The 15,518-nt window shown below is 41.5% G+C and overlaps 2 protein-coding genes across 11 annotated transcripts in view; both read left to right on the top strand.

Moving 5' to 3' along the window:
• mcf2la (mcf.2 cell line derived transforming sequence-like a) overlaps window positions 1–4,119 on the top strand; it is a 52,291-nt gene extending 48,172 nt beyond the window's left edge. For all 9 annotated transcript variants that reach the window (XM_080876830.1, XM_080876831.1, XM_080876832.1 and 6 more), the window contains 2 exons: window positions 1,299–1,402; window positions 1,562–4,119. In XM_080876830.1, the coding sequence (XP_080732956.1) occupies window positions 1,299–1,402; window positions 1,562–1,641 (184 nt within the window). In that variant the 3' untranslated portion in view covers window positions 1,642–4,119. The remainder of the gene's footprint in view (window positions 1–1,298; window positions 1,403–1,561) is intronic.
• A 580-nt stretch (window positions 4,120–4,699) lies between these two features.
• cab39l (calcium binding protein 39-like) overlaps window positions 4,700–15,518 on the top strand; it is a 21,752-nt gene continuing 10,933 nt past the window's right edge. Inside the window, exons 1-2 of one of the 2 annotated variants that reach the window (XM_080877557.1) lie at window positions 4,700–5,069; window positions 8,085–8,136. The gene's annotated coding sequence lies outside the window, so the exon portion shown is untranslated. The remainder of the gene's footprint in view (window positions 5,070–8,084; window positions 8,137–15,518) is intronic. The other variant, XM_080877556.1, reaches the window with a different exon arrangement.

Genomic DNA, 15,518 nt, shown 5'->3' with positions numbered 1-15,518 from the left:
CTGAATGCACATGTCACACCTTGAAGCAGAGGTCCACAGTGGGTGTCTTCTGGAGCAAATGTGTGACACTATAGACCCAAGATTGAGGAATGTTTCCAGGACTGTGTCGAATCTGTGCCACAAAGAAAGGGTAAAAGTTGGTCATTTGTGACTGCACACACTTCTCAGTATAGCCGCCAAATTTAAGGGCTCCAAATGCGAACACTGCTTTTAAGCAGACTACAAATGGACTAGCACAGCGGTCTCCAACCTTTTTTGCGCCACGGACCGGTTTATGCCCGACAATATTTTCACAGACCGGCCTTTAAGGTGTCGCGGATAAATACAACAAAATAAAACTAGTACCGGTACCGAAAAAAAGAAGATTTATTCATAACACACGTGAAAAGACCCAGGAAAACAGAGTAAACGATAAAAACGATAACAAAATAACACTGAAAACCGATAAAAACCCTGAAAACTATACATTTCATACCTGAGCCTCAACTCTCGCGGCCCGGTACCAAACGACTCACGGACCGGTACCGGTCCGAAGCCCGGGGGTTGGGGACCGCTGGACTAGAATAAAGAAAAGCTGACGGTATACACATCTAATTCTGCGAGGGAATATAATCTGAACTTTCATTCTTAAAGGAACAAGTTCACTCTGCTTTCATGATGTGACACATAACATAAATATGACAGTGAGTGGTACTTTAATCAGGCTTTTCTTCTGTGACTGAGCACTCAAAATGCTTTTTACTACAAACCTCGTTCTCCCAGTCTCTCTCTCACGCACACACACACACACACACACACACACTAAGAACGTTGTGTAACATTCACACAAACACTCGCACTCGGGAGAATTTAGTGCTCATACATGTAAATGGAGAGTAACTGTCATAGGTCTTCTATTTCGACCTTTGTTTATTAGCCGCAATGTTAAAACTTCTCACCAAAACTAGCTGTAAGCAATCAGGATACTGGGTCAAATTGTGGAAATGTCCTGTGCTGTATGGTACCAGGATCCTTTGGGTCCTGTTCAGGGTGAGGTGCAGTCAGTGCATTCCAGAATTGCTCCCCCTGGGCGTGGGGATTGGAGGGGTTTGGTTGGTCGGTAGCAATGCTTACATATATGTGTCATCAGCAACCATATAAATACCAGGATCCAAGATTTTCTAACTAACCATTGCTTTATAACAAGATCATCAGTGCTGTATATTACACTTACAGTGGTTTTAATGTTGTGGCTTATTAATGTAAAATGTCCTGTAATTTTATCTCAAAATATATATATTTATTTAACTCCTTCACAGGTTTGTAAAGAACCTTCGCACCAGTAAGGAGGGCTGGGTGGCAGCAGCAAACCTCCTCAGCCTCATCTCAGAGTCCAAGTCATCTCAATCACTCAGCAGCTCAGGTCGGTTACAACGAACAGGAAGTACACACATTCATATCTTTCCCTTAACGCTGCAGTATGGGTACCTGTTGCCTAGCAATGCGGCACAATGACGCTATTACTCTCCCCTGCAATGTCTGGCTCTAACAGAGCATTGCTGTTTGTGTGTTTGTCCTGCAGATGGCAGCGTCTCTGGGAACCTCAGCACTTCTTCCAGCTGTAGTGAGACCTACACCAGCTTCTCCGACATCAAACCCTGACCTGAGTCAGGTCTTCCCAGCTTTTTTTTTTTTTTTTTGTTAAATCACTGCACCTAAAATCATTTTGTACAGGTGGAAAATGCTTAAAAAACAAAGAAGAAAAAAAGCTGGAGTTTGGTCTGACAGGAGGACAGTCACCCACGTCACAGTTTCTAAATCCATCTGAAAACCAAAACTTTCTCTGCAGATCAGCCAGCGCTGGCTAAGTGCTAACTGCCCCCCTTTTTCCAGAGTATTTAGAAAAACTGCACTGTCATTTAAAATTGTTTTTATATTCAAAGGTGTCAGCATGTTGGTAGAATTTAAGTATAGATTTTTTTTTTTGCCGTTCCTTCGAGCGAGAGGGAAATATCAGGGATATCTGTCATTCCTCGGCACACAAGTCATGTGATGTATCACCTCCTGCGAGGCCTTCTTTAAAGCTAAATGTCCGCAGTCTAATAACTGACTGAACAGGCAGTCCAGGCCTAGTGATTATGTAGCATTAATGTGGAGAGGTTAGAAAGGACATCTGCACTAAACACGCGCCGTCTGCAGAGGGGACAGAACTGCTGGTTAGTCGAACCCCTTCAAGTCGATGACGACATCGCAGCACGGCGACAGATTCTTGTGCAGGAGGATGTTATGTAGACAAACACCATCAGACCCCCGATAACGCTGGCTTTGGTGTCAGTCGCTGATCGCACACTGTGAAAAGTAGCAGGCGGCCGCAAGAGGAAAAATGCTTTCAGTACATCTGGGAGGAAAAGTGAGCAGGTTGATTGCGTGCAGGCGTTTTGTGTTGTTGAAGCTACTAAAGAACGTTGTATTCCTCACACATGGATAATGAGCTTCCCTTAAAAGCTGTTTTTATGATATTAAGAACCGCACGCAGTCACTAGGTGAATGTCAACAACAGTACAACCTGGTGGTCAGGTGTCTTGCACTTCATTCTAAATGAATCTTTTTCCTCCTATGAGGGATTGAGCAACCCGCCAGTGCACTGCTCTGGATTTTTACCTCTCAGGAAGACGTTTCTGTAGGCAGACAGGTGTGACTGCATACCTGTGTTTGTGTCCATGTGGGTGCGCGCGCACACTCACCTGATTGTTTGTGTTGACAACAGACAGCAGTTCGATCAGAGTTTTTCAGACACATGTGCAGCCTCTGCTCAAACAGCTGTCGCGGCCCAAATCTCAGTGTTCTGAATGTGTGTCTGTTTTTTGTGTCACCGTGCTCACCTATCTTTGGTCTGCACCGCAGCAACAAAAGCAGGCTTTGTCCCCCTCCTCCTCCCCCCCTCCTCTCTGTGCAACCAGCCCCATTCAAGCATGTGACAGTAGCTGCTTCTCCGCAAGCTGGGTTAATAATACCACGGCCCGGACCTGCTCGACATGTTTGCACCTCCGGCCTGAGAGCAATACTTTGTGTACTTGACACCAAAATGTAGCTGAGTAAACGTCACAGTTAAGTAACTAGTTTAGAAAATGTGATACGTCCACTGTTCTGATGTAGATTGATGCCAACCGCCTTTGACGACCAGCTGTTCTGCACGCAACTTCTGAAACCTGTGCTATTCTGAACACTGAATGACACCTTGCTTTTTAAATGTTTTTTAAATATATATCCCAGGATTTTTACTGTATCCACGAGGTACACTGTAAAACAATCGCTCCTTTTTCCACCTGCGTTGTTGAATGTGTGACACTGTTTCAAACAGGAAACCAGCTTGTCCACCTGCTCGACAAAGCCATGATTAACAGTTTTTTTTTCTTAGATTTTTTTTCTTAATTGGACTAAAATCAGTGCTTGTGATTGGCTTCTCAAGAACTTGCTGAGAAGCACTTTTTTTCTTTTAAGATCCTCCCACTGAACGTAAAGGAAGAGGAAACAAACCAGTTTACAGGCCTTTCGATGTCAAACTGTGAGCTAAACTGTGGCTTGCATAGCTGTGCGTCCACGTGCTGAGAAATAAATGTTACACTTGTACAGATGTGTCCTCTTATACCTCACACTGTTCCCCCTAAAGAGCATGTATATTGTTAAGAGGAGTCTCTCTATCTCTCTGTATATCATCACTCTGTGTGGCATGTACTTCATAAGCCCCATGCTGTAAACCTCCTGGAGAACTATTTTTTACCTGTTGTACATTGTGAGAGTTTATATTCTGCCCTCTTGAGAAAGCTGACATGGGCACTAAAGTCGTCAGTTTTTTGGTTTTTTTGGTCACCCAAATAAAATCTTACCGTGTAATTTGTACTTTTTCGACTCAGAGGCTGGAGACATGAGAAAGGATTCTATTTTTTAAGTTTGTTTTTATGCAGCACATTGCAGCACCCACTGTCTTTATTTTCCTATTGCACATCTACTGAATATGCTGTTGATATAACAGCATATTACGATTTAAAACTTGTTACAAGACATATCCATGTACATTTGTAAATATGTAATTCTGACTTGTATGTAAATTGAAAAGCAGCTTTAATAAAGTCTGAAATGGTTTCCTCTATTGAATTTAGCCTTTTTCTCTATTATTATGAATTTTAAAAATATCTTTAATGGTTAGCTGTTTATTTTTGAAGTCAGCTAAAAACAAAAAAAAGGAAGAGAGAGAATTTGACAGTGGAATTAATTATTAATTGTGATCCGGAAGTGTAATTTCAACCACATGGTTCCTTTCCTCCAATGGGCTTTTATTCCAGTTTAGACTATCATGATTCAGTCTAGGGTTCGTTCCAATAAGTACTGCTGCCGACCTTGAGGTCTATTTTCCGCTTAATTTCCGTCTTGCACGTAAACCCTACGTCACCAAAGTAGTTTTCAGATGTATTTCCTGGTAACTGTATTAAATATGTGCTTTTGTGAATATACACGATGCAGTAATACTTCAGTCAAGGCCGTAAGTAGCGCTTGAAGTCGGAGGATGTGAACGAGAATCAGCCGCGGCTGGAAAGATACAGATTTGTCAAGCTAGCAAGCGTGAGGCACACAGGAAGTGACGCGAGTTGCACTACAAATTACAAGTTTTTATGAAGCCCCGATGCAATAGAGGACTTCTTGGTTGAATTCATAAATACAGCCTTATTTAAATTACTCCATCGATGGCGTCCACTTTACTTTACAGCACAATCGTGCTTCTCCTCCACCCTCCAAAGAAACAAGGGGCCGCCGATTATTTTACTATGACAGCGCAATCGGGAAGTCCTTAATCTCTCCGTTCTTGCTAACTTGGCAGCACACTGGAACGCGACCAGATGGAATTCAGCACTGCCTTCTTAACAGATTCCACACATTTTAAATTGTTTCGTACACATTTTTAGCCGGCTTTTGTGTCGACAAACAGCCCTGGCGTGAGCACAGGCGTCTATCTGGGAGCTTCGGCTGCGCTGTGAACCGGGACAGAAGCGGTCAAGACATTTACAGATCCCCCCACCAAACATCTTCCCACTGTAAGTATTATTTCTAGGCTCTACTGTCGAAGAGCAATAGCTTTCAGATAACCTAATATGACTGCCCTTTGTAACTTAAGTCGGTGTTGAAACGTCGGTTATGTTGATGCATGAGAGAGCCCCAACGTCCTTTTCTGCAGTTGTTCATGAGATGATGCAGACAACTGTGGGTAGCTTTGGAAATCTGTCAAACAAAAAAGAGGGGAGTTTGGCCGGAGGCGAGAGGGGTGTAGCCTTGTTAAATCACATTGTCTGGGACTGTTAATGCGGCCTTATGTGCTGTTTACTGCTGTCAGCGTTATAAGCTCTTATTCCTCTAAAGAGGGTAATTAGCGAGGTCTTTAATTCCTCGGGAGTTCATTTACAGTGTGTGTATTTTGTTTTTATTCCCCCCCTCCTCCCTCCTTTATTACTTTAAACGACTAGGACCAGGTCAACCCGAATGATCACAATCCAACTTCCGGGTTTGGATTTCAAAGTAAAATGCTAGTCATAAAGTCTCCATTGAGTCACTGCTTTATGCCGCTATAAACCTTATCAAGATCACAGTTTTGGCAAATTTTATTTTATTTTTTTCATTTTATCATATGGCTTTTAAACAAAGACACTTAAATAGTGCCAATAGTTCCAATTCACAACAACAACAACAACAACCATAAGGTGCTTTATATTCTAGGGAAAAGATCCTACAAATGGGAAAGATCAGACAACCCCTTGATGGACAAACACTTGGTGACAGTGGGAAGAAAAAACTCCTGTTTAACAGGACGAAACCTTTGGCAGAACCCGGGTCAGGGAGGGGGCTGTGATCAGCTGGGAGTGATAGGAAAGAGAAGAGAGCAGGACAAAAGGCTAACTATAGGGAAAGAGAGCCTGAATTTCATAATTATTCATGTTTAAAAGGTAGTTATTTTGCAAAGTGAATAAATGATTGACAAGTTAAATGTCTGTTGAAATAATGATACTATCGCATGGACATTAGTAACCTACGAGCAATTAAATGACGTTCCCCAGTGGCATTGGCCAATGTTTATGTGCTGTATCAGATCAGGTCTGTGCCAGATAAATGTTCAAAGACGGTGTGATAAGGAGCTCAGAAACTTTAAATCTAGTAAGATAATCTGGAACAGAGATTATTTTGTTTTCCTGACACTGAATGAAGAATAAATAACAACAAAAAATGAAACAAAACAATATTAGCAAAATTTATACATTATTTTTAAAATATTGCATTCTCCTAATAATTTGGTTCATCCTTAATTGCTAGTTCCAGCCCTACATTTATCTTTGATGCTATACAACACTTTTTGACGTAGATTCTTTCACAAAGGTGTCTGTCTTCCATACAGTCTCGTTTCATGACTCACTCTTGTGCTTTTAATTTGAAAGCGGACTACAATATATGCTTTACATTATGAGTAAATCCACTGGCCTTGATATCTCAAGGTAAAAGCTTCTCATATAAGCTATTTCACACTTGATTGCAGTATTAACCTGTAATGACTCTGCATTTAAGTACAGCAATCTTCATATTGTCCTGAATAAAAAACTTGCACATTATAGTTGTGATTTCTCAGACTGTTACCTTTGACTACCAGCAGTCCATGTGAGTCATAAAGACTCCATCTAGCCTGGCTGTCATGTCCTCTGTGTCTTGCTTCTCAGTAGATCCACCAATCAAATGCTCAGGCTTGTTTTTAGGTTAGTGTCTGCCACCCGTAAGGAAGTAAATGTGATTGAAAAGGAAAGTTTGCCTTGCTGACAAAAAAGTCCCCACTTTAAGTATTGCAGTAGCTTTTCACAGCCATTCTTGATAACGCCGGCTTCCTCCAGCTGGACATGCAGAAAGTGCTAACCACTGAGAGCACAAAGACCTAAGTCAGTCTTAAATATTACAGATGTGCCCTGTATGCTTCACTGAAGTGCATCAAGTGCAGTTGGGGATCAGAGTTTAAACTAATATCAGGTTGGTCCTACCTAACAATCTCTTTGTAAGTGAGATTTTGCTTGATGATGTCTGGTCTTTCATGTCGCCTTTCCTTGTGAATATAATTGAAGCAAACAACTCTTTGTAGTCGGAGGTGGGCATAGATTAGATCGTGGCTCAAACAGTTGGCAGTTCGTCTTGTAACCGGAAGGTTGCCGGTTCGAGCCCTGGCTTGGACAGTCTCGGTCAGGATGCTGACTGAGAAATTTGACCATCTTTGTCAAATTAACTTAAAAAGGCCTGAAACTGTGCTGCTATAAACTACAACCTGTGTGTCTTCACTCTGATCTTACGACTGATAGACGTGTTCCAGCTTCATCAGACGTGAACCTTCCAGTCAATGCTTTGTCAGATTTATTGCAGTTGATGTTAATCACTTAGCTAATGCCAGCAGCAATAATTCATGCTGAACGAGCGGGTTATTGTCCTTGCTGCTCCTCCTTCAGCGTTTGCATTCCTGTTGCATGTGTTAGTAGTACACCATGAATGACTCACATTCCAGGCAAAAATAATAGGATGTCACCTTTCTCCTTCATTGAAAGGCTGTGGTAGATTCTTCGCATTGTTAGAAAACTTCTAGGCTTAATTAAATGAATTTGCCAAGAATTCCTGAACACAAAGTTAATTTATTTGAACAAATTATCAAGTGTGCGACGAGCTGCCCCACTGCTTCCCCCTGGTCTTACCACAAGCCACGAAATGTCCAGCTTGTATTCCCTCTTCTGCCGCCTGAGTGGCCTGTAGGTGTGACAGATCGCTACGTCACCGTCTCTCCAGCTCCTGTCGTGGATCACTATCTTGCTGCGCTGGAATGTCACCGATTAGTCATCAGAGCCGCCCACTGCCATGCAGTTTGTTACAGTGAATGTTACTATAATCCAGCGCTGCAAAAGGCAGCTGTTTGATGAGGGCAGTGCCAAGAGAGTTATGACTAATATGACTGTTAGTCTTTTTTTTTAATGTATTGCCATATGACACAAATTATTTAAAGGTGATTACTAATAGTTTCTCTGTTCGGTCTTGTTTAGTGTTTAAAAGAGAGCAAGTTCCTGCCTGGGGATCTGCCTGAAGCACTGATTCGTAAGTGGGCAGCAGTTCTGATATATTTTCTGGGGTTAGCCCATTAAAGGCTTGACAATTAAGAGTAACTCTACTAATTAATTTGAAACAAATCAGCTAGAGTCATTAAAAATCTGATCAATATTTTTGCTTTTCTGTCTTTTGCTGTTTTATGTAAACTAGAGTTTATTATTTATTTCTGATATATACCTTATTAAAGGACCTTTGCAGTACTCTAACCGAGAGGAAATAACAGCGTTAATGGTAGTTTGTGTATCAGTGATATTAACAATTCACAACAACAGTTGCCTCATAGTGTTTAAAATTTCAAGGTAAAGGTCTAACAATTAAAGGATGTGGTTAAAACGCCAAAATGACCAAATAATGATATCTGTAGTGGTCTTAAAGATCCAATATCAGTCAGGCTCTACTTTTATATCAGTTAGACAATTTGTAAGTGGTAGCATTATAGTGAAAATACAGTTCACCCTAGTATTGAACCTTGAGGGAATCCATACTTTGATAGTGAGGAGAGACATTTTTCATAAGAGCTGCAGTTCAATGATCAAACATTCAGTGGTCTACAAACGGATTGCATAGTTCAGGAAAACTGCAACTACACAACAAATAAATCTTTGATCAGTCAGATATGCATGTAGTGCATTAAGAAGCGAGTTGAATCAAATGTACTGAGTGACTCCTCAGCACAGCGGTGTTAGGATGACAGTAAAGGCCCATATGTCTGCAGCAGAGGTCATCCTTTCAGATAACCCAAGACAAATCTGCTTATGGCGAGAATGTGCCGTCGCTCGGTGCTGTGTCTACACTCGGCTGAATATCGTGTCAGTGAGGCAGCACGAGAAGGCAATCGGCCTGTTTCTGTCAGGTCCTAACATAATTAGATTATCAGTATACTTTGATACAGTGGGGCAAAAAAGTATTTAGTCAGCCACCGATTGTGCAAGTTCCCCCACTTAAAATGATGACAGAGGTCAGTAATTTGCACCAGAGGTACACTTCAACTGTGAGAGACAGAATGTGAAAAAAAAATCCATGAATTCACATGGTAGGATTTGTAAAGAATTTATTCGTAAATCAGGGTGGAAAATAAGTATTTGGTCACCTCAAACAAGGAAAATCTCTGGCTCTCACAGACCTGTAATGTCTTCTGTAAGACGCTTTTCTGTCCCCCACTCGTTACCTGTATGAATGTCACCTGTTTGAACTCATCATCTGTATAAAAGACACCTGTCCACAGCCTCAAACAGTCAGACTCCAAACTCCGCCATGGCCAAGACCAAAGAGCTTTCGAAGGACACCAGGAAAAGTATTGTAGACCTGCACCAGACTGGGAAGAGTGAATCTACAATAGGCAAGCAGCTTGGTGTGAAAAAATCAACTGTGGGAGCAATCATCAGAAAATGGAAGACATACAAGACCACTGATAATCTCCCTCGATCTGGGGCTCCACGCAAGATCTCATCCCGTGGGGTCAAAATGATCATGAGAACGGTGAGCAAAGATCCCAGAACCACACGGGGGGACCTGGCGAATGACCTGCAGAGAGCTGGGACCAAAGTAACAAAGGTCACCATCAGTAACACACTACAACGGCAGGGAATCAAATCCCGCAGTGCCAGACGTGTTCCGCTGCTGAAGCCAGTGCATGTCCAGGCCCGTCTGAAGTTTGCCAGAGAGCACATGGATGATACAGCAGAGGATTGGGAGAATGTCATGTGGTCAGATGAAACCAAAGTAGAACTTTTTGGTATAAACTCAACTCGTCGTGTTTGGAGGAAGAAGAATACTGAGTTGCATCCCAAGAACACCATACCTACTGTGAAGCATGGGGGTGGAAACATCATGCTATGGGGCTGTTTTTCTGCCAAGGGGACAGGACGACTGATCCGTGTTAAGGACAGAATGAATGGGGCCATGTATCGTGAGATTTTGAGCCAAAACCTCCTTCCATCAGTGAGAACTTTGAAGATGAAACGAGGCTGGGTCTTCCAACATGACAATGATCCAAAACACACCGCCCGGGCAACAAAGGAGTGGCTCCGTAAGAAGCATTTGAAAGTCCTGGAGTGGCCTAGCCAGTCTCCAGACCTCAACCCCATAGGAAATCTGTGGCGGGAGTTGAAAGTCCGTGTTGCTCGGCAACAGCCCCAAAACATCACTGCTCTCGAGAAGATCTGCATGGAGGAATGGGCCAAAATACCAGCTACTGTGTGTGCAAACCTGGTAAAGACCTATAGTAAACGTTTGACCTCTGTTATTGCCAACAAAGGTTATGTTACAAAGTATTGAGTTGTATTTTTGTTATTGACCAAATACTTATTTTCCACCCTAATTTACCAATAAATTCTTTACAAATCCTACCATGTGGATTCATGGATTTTTTTTTTCACATTCTGTCTCTCACAGTTGAAGTGTACCTCTGGTGCAAATTACTGACCTCTGTCATCATTTTAGGTGGGGGAACTTGCACAATCGGTGGCTGACTAAATACTTTTTTGCCCCACTGTATGTCACAAGACGAGCCATACCCCTGATGACAATCTTTATTGTATTATACCATACTATACCGATTTGATTTGGTTTGTACCTTAGGAACATAACGCAGGGATCTGATAAGTTTTAGAGCATGTGATATAATTTTGGACTGAAGCTGAACAAATAGTTTTCATGTAGCAAACGGACAGGCAAATATATCAAAGACTACAGACTGAACTCTAAAGATTATGTTTTTCTTAAAGTGAACTGACTATTCAGCCAAAGAATCTACACAATGAACAGCCAATGAACAGCCAATTGGATTTGTATTTTTCATTCATTGGTTTACTAAAATAAGAGCCTTCCAGTAAATTATAGATTTAATATAAAATGTATATAATATAAAAAAATAACTGTTTAGTTAAGCGATTTATCCTTGCAGTTACAAGACTATATAAAAGAATTGCTAAAGAGAAATTAAAGGATACATTGTTTTCACGGAGTAGCAGTAGAAACATTAAAATATCGCCTTATTTACTTCCTAAAATATTGATGATTCTGATGCTGTTTTATGCAGGATTTATGGTCCTCCGTTGGTGTCCTAATGCAATGAAGAGAGATGAATTGTGGGAGTCTGTGCAAATTATTTACATTTATATAAAACCTCTAATACTTTTAAAGGAATTCACTCGCTGTTTGAACCACACTGCTTACATAGGCAAGTTTAAATGGGGGTGCCAGTCCTTTAGAACAAGAATGCAAGCATGTCTGTGTAGGTTCTCAGCCAATCAGGTCGTGGCACTCTTAAGCGCTACTAATGAAGGCAGCTGAATGTCTTTTTGGTTTATGGAGACGTTTGACCTCTCATCCAAGAAGCTTCTTCAGCTCTAAAACCGATGGAGAGTCCCAGATGTTTAATACCTAGTGGCATTGGGGAGGTGGTCCTCAGAGTCATTGACCCATCCTGTAAAGTTATTAAGAGTCACATGAGACAAGATGTGAGTCAAGGCATGGCTCATTTACCATCAGATCAAAAAGAAGTCCAGTTTCCTTAACTCCTTAAGACTGTTTTAAGGGGACATACTGCTGTGCTGCAACGACAGATGCAAGCATTATTAACCCTGTTGCACATGTTTGTACCTGACTGTTGAAATAATGCCTCATAATCTTTTTGAAATTATACTCCCTGTTCTGGGTAACCTTTACTTATATTCTGTACATCTGTATTTGGATTAAAGCTCATTTAGATTGCTTGCGATTAGTTGAAAAATTCATATTTGGGGCAACAAGGAACATCTCAGGTAAGCTTATACCTAAGCTGAGCAGCTCGCAGTGTGCGCTCGAGCCCAGCAGGCACAAGATTAATTCCATTACATAACATTTAGTCAGTCTTAAGAAGGGTGCAAGTGAAAATGAAGACTTCAGAGTAATCAGCTGCTTAAGCTTTCCAGGACTCAAAAGACATGTTATTAAATGATTAAAAGGGGCCCTTTAAGTATTCTTTAATAATCAGAAACACTTAGTTAGAGCTGCAGGAACAAGGCCGGACTGGGAGCACTGCTCGACTGGTTATTACCTGACGCACTCGCCTACAGTGTGATTAGATTAGAAAAGCAGGAAGGCGTTGTTTGCAAGCATGGCTCCCCTCTTTTCATGAGCAATTCCTCATTGCCAGTTTATCCTTCGACAAATATTGACCTGACTAAAGTTTTGCCGTCATGATGTCATCGAAAGATAAAGCGAAACTCAAGTAGCCTTGTTATGTTTGTCACCTGTTCCTGGATGGACTTTAAAACAGCTCCCTTTTCACCCACTGCACACCTTGGTATTCAAATGACATAAGCTAGCAGAAGAACATTTTTCACGGAGGGGTTGGTATTATTTTCCATGTCACTGCGGTGTCCCCTCTCTGTGATTCAACTGCTTCCGAATAAAGAATCAAAATCAGTCACACAGAACATTTTGAAGAACTGATTATGAAGAACACAAACATAGCTGAGCGGGGCTGTGTCAGCTGAGATTTCCTTTTGTAAGGTGAAAACCTTGTGATTCCAATCCAGGCTGTTTTCTTGTTTTGTTTTTTGTTTGTTTGTTTGTTTGTTTTTGCAGGCGTCCAATCCCCCGTGCAATTTCCCCTTTCCTGAATAATGTGAAAGATGACATTTTACCTTCAATGTTTCTTTCAACTCCTACCTTTTATCAGTCTGAGGAAAGCACTCACTGTTCTGCTCAAATACCTCTGGAATGCATCAGCTTACTTTTCTTATTGCGACAACGCACCAGGATCTGCAGCAGCTGTAAACAGTCGGCACCTTTTATGACAACTCTGTGAAATGTAAGTTGGCCGTAAGTGGCCAGCATGGTGGATGCATTGTCATGTAATTAGACGTGTTTTTATAGGGGAAGGATTGAAGTAATAACTCTGTCAGCACACCTACACGGATTTGTTTTACGATCATCAGGGGAAATCAGCCTTTACTGTCACAGCTCTTTATTCTCCTGGTCTTGTGATTTGAAGTGGCCCACACATCTGCCAGGCTAAGTGGCGTTTGAAGAAACTGATACTGTGTGTGTGTGTGTGTGTGTGTGTGTGTGTGTGTGTGTGTGTGTGTGTGTGTGTGTGTGTGTGTGTGTGTGTGTGTGTGTGTGTGTGTGTGTGAACTTGGTTAAGGGAACTTCCTGTTGTATTTGATAATGAACAAGTCAAAGAGGTTTTTGTAGCTCTGTGGAGAGGTTTGTTTTTTCCCTTGGAGGGTAGAAAACAGATGACCTAAGTCAGAAACTTTTTTAATAAACAGTCTCAACAAGTCAAATAAATATCCATAGCTGTATGTCTCACATAAGGCTCTTTCATATCAGGCATCAATGCTTTAAAGTTTTAGGCTCCTTTAAGCTTCCAGTATGTGACACTCGACAGTCTCCAGAGATGAGTTACTGTTCTAATGTGCTTTAGACGGGCTCATTTGAACTTATACTCATCTCAAGCTTCATACTTTTATTCCAACTTATTATAAAGGAGTATATTCACTTACACTCAGTTCTAAATAAGCTTTATTTTGCATTGTCGAAGCCTTGATGTAGCCTCTCAGTTCATTCCAAAAGATGTTGTCTGCCTTTAAGACAACTTTCTTCTGATTGGTTATCCCTATCAAACAGGAGGTTTGATGAATAGGTAGGCGTGGCTTCTGTGCTCACAGAAGCATCATATGGATTTATGAAAACGGCCTTGAATGCAGTGCTCAGAGCTGTCTGAAACCTGAGCTTTTGGCTCAGGGGGATTACTTGTGCACAGACTGACCTCATTACTTTAAACTTTGTTCATGTTTAAAAAAGACATTCATCATTATAACTGTAGAGATACAAGATAGGATAAAAAAGGACAAATTAAAATAAAAGCTCAGTAGGTCCAGCTGAAGCAATATTCTCCTCCAGAAAACACTGTGCAGGTGTTTTTCCAAGGACTTCCATGGACACGGTCACTTTACCTGTTCACTGTGAATGCTTTACAATGTATAGTGTAGAAGGAGGCTTTAACATTCAGACAATTTGGCTGCTAGCATCAGTTCTAGATGAATGTCTTGTGAGCCAGTGGCCGAGGAGACGGGGAACTGAGGAGCAGAAGTGTTTTGTGAAGAGGAGAAGAAAGAGAGGATGAAATGAGTGAAGGATGGAGCAGATGGAGGGAGGAATGACGGTGGGAGTTAGGGTTAATGCCCTTTTACATTCCCAGATGAGGATTAGCAGTCACAAGTTCTGTGGCTGTTCCTGACCTGGCCTGGATTTTGAAGGCCACTGCTGCCTCCTGGATCCCTTAATATGCTCACAGAGCATTGTGGACAACCTCTCTAACTTACCCGATATACTCAGCAACAAGTATATTTATGTGTTGTTTTCCTGGTATTTTAGCTTAAAAACCATCAGTTGACAGCTATATTTGTAAACCTGTGACTGAAGGAGCAAATGCTGAAAGTCCTTTTAAGGTGCTTGGCATTATGTACAATGTCAGCTTAGTGCGCAGTGTGGCTGCAACAGATTGCTAGTAGCATTGTTGGTAGCATGATTGACATTCTGGCAGTAATAGGGCAAAACACAGCTTGCTACTTTGATGCACATAAACTAGAATTGTCGGTTTCATACAGGCTTGAGCTGTCAAGATGAGAGTAACTAATGTAACTCAAGGGACGTGAACGAACTACTATGCTCCATACCAGCTCCATACTGTATTTTGTTGGTGTTTACTAGGGAAGCCTCGCATGATTCACCTTGTCCTGCATCATAGCTCATCCTCTGACCAAAAGGAGCAGATTTAGCTCCCTTCCGCCTTCATTTGAATCAACTTTTTCCTCTTCCTCATAGACTGAATGTTTGAACAGCAGGTTGCTCACATTGCCCTGTTTTTAGTGGTTAAAAAACATAAAAGGTTTGATTCTAAAGCTTAATCCTGAATGCTCAGGTATTTATTTGATTTATTTTCTTTCAAGACAGGATAGCAGTTCATGTCAACAAATAGCTGATCCGAGGCACGTTGTATTTTTAGCTAAAGACACTATAATATAAGAATGAGGACCGCAACAATCAGAAGATCTGAGTGAGAAGCACTAGGTGATGGTGGGGAGGACGAGACCTCTGGCAGAAGCAAGCTGAGGGAGGGGCTGGTATCTGCCACAGTCAGTTGATTGGACAAAACAGTGCAACAGTAGCATGTAAATGCAACAGCAGTGAAAAGTTTTGAATGGGGAACGACTGCAGCAGCACGAGTAAGGAATGGGTTGAGTTCATGTGGTCCAGCTCCAACTATAAGATCAGTCAAAAAGGAACTGGCTGTGTCATAATATGACGGAGATGTTATGTTACGGTGCAGTTTGGACTCCCCTACTTTTGAATCTTAAGATTATTTAAACTGTTAT

This window comes from Rhamphochromis sp. 'chilingali' (assembly GCF_963969265.1).
Source record: "Rhamphochromis sp. 'chilingali' genome assembly, chromosome: 3".
In the NCBI taxonomy this organism is placed as follows: domain Eukaryota; kingdom Metazoa; phylum Chordata; class Actinopteri; order Cichliformes; family Cichlidae; genus Rhamphochromis; species Rhamphochromis sp. 'chilingali'.
The sequence above is the reverse complement of the archived record's forward strand: the minus strand, read 5'-3'. Positions and strand labels throughout refer to the sequence as shown.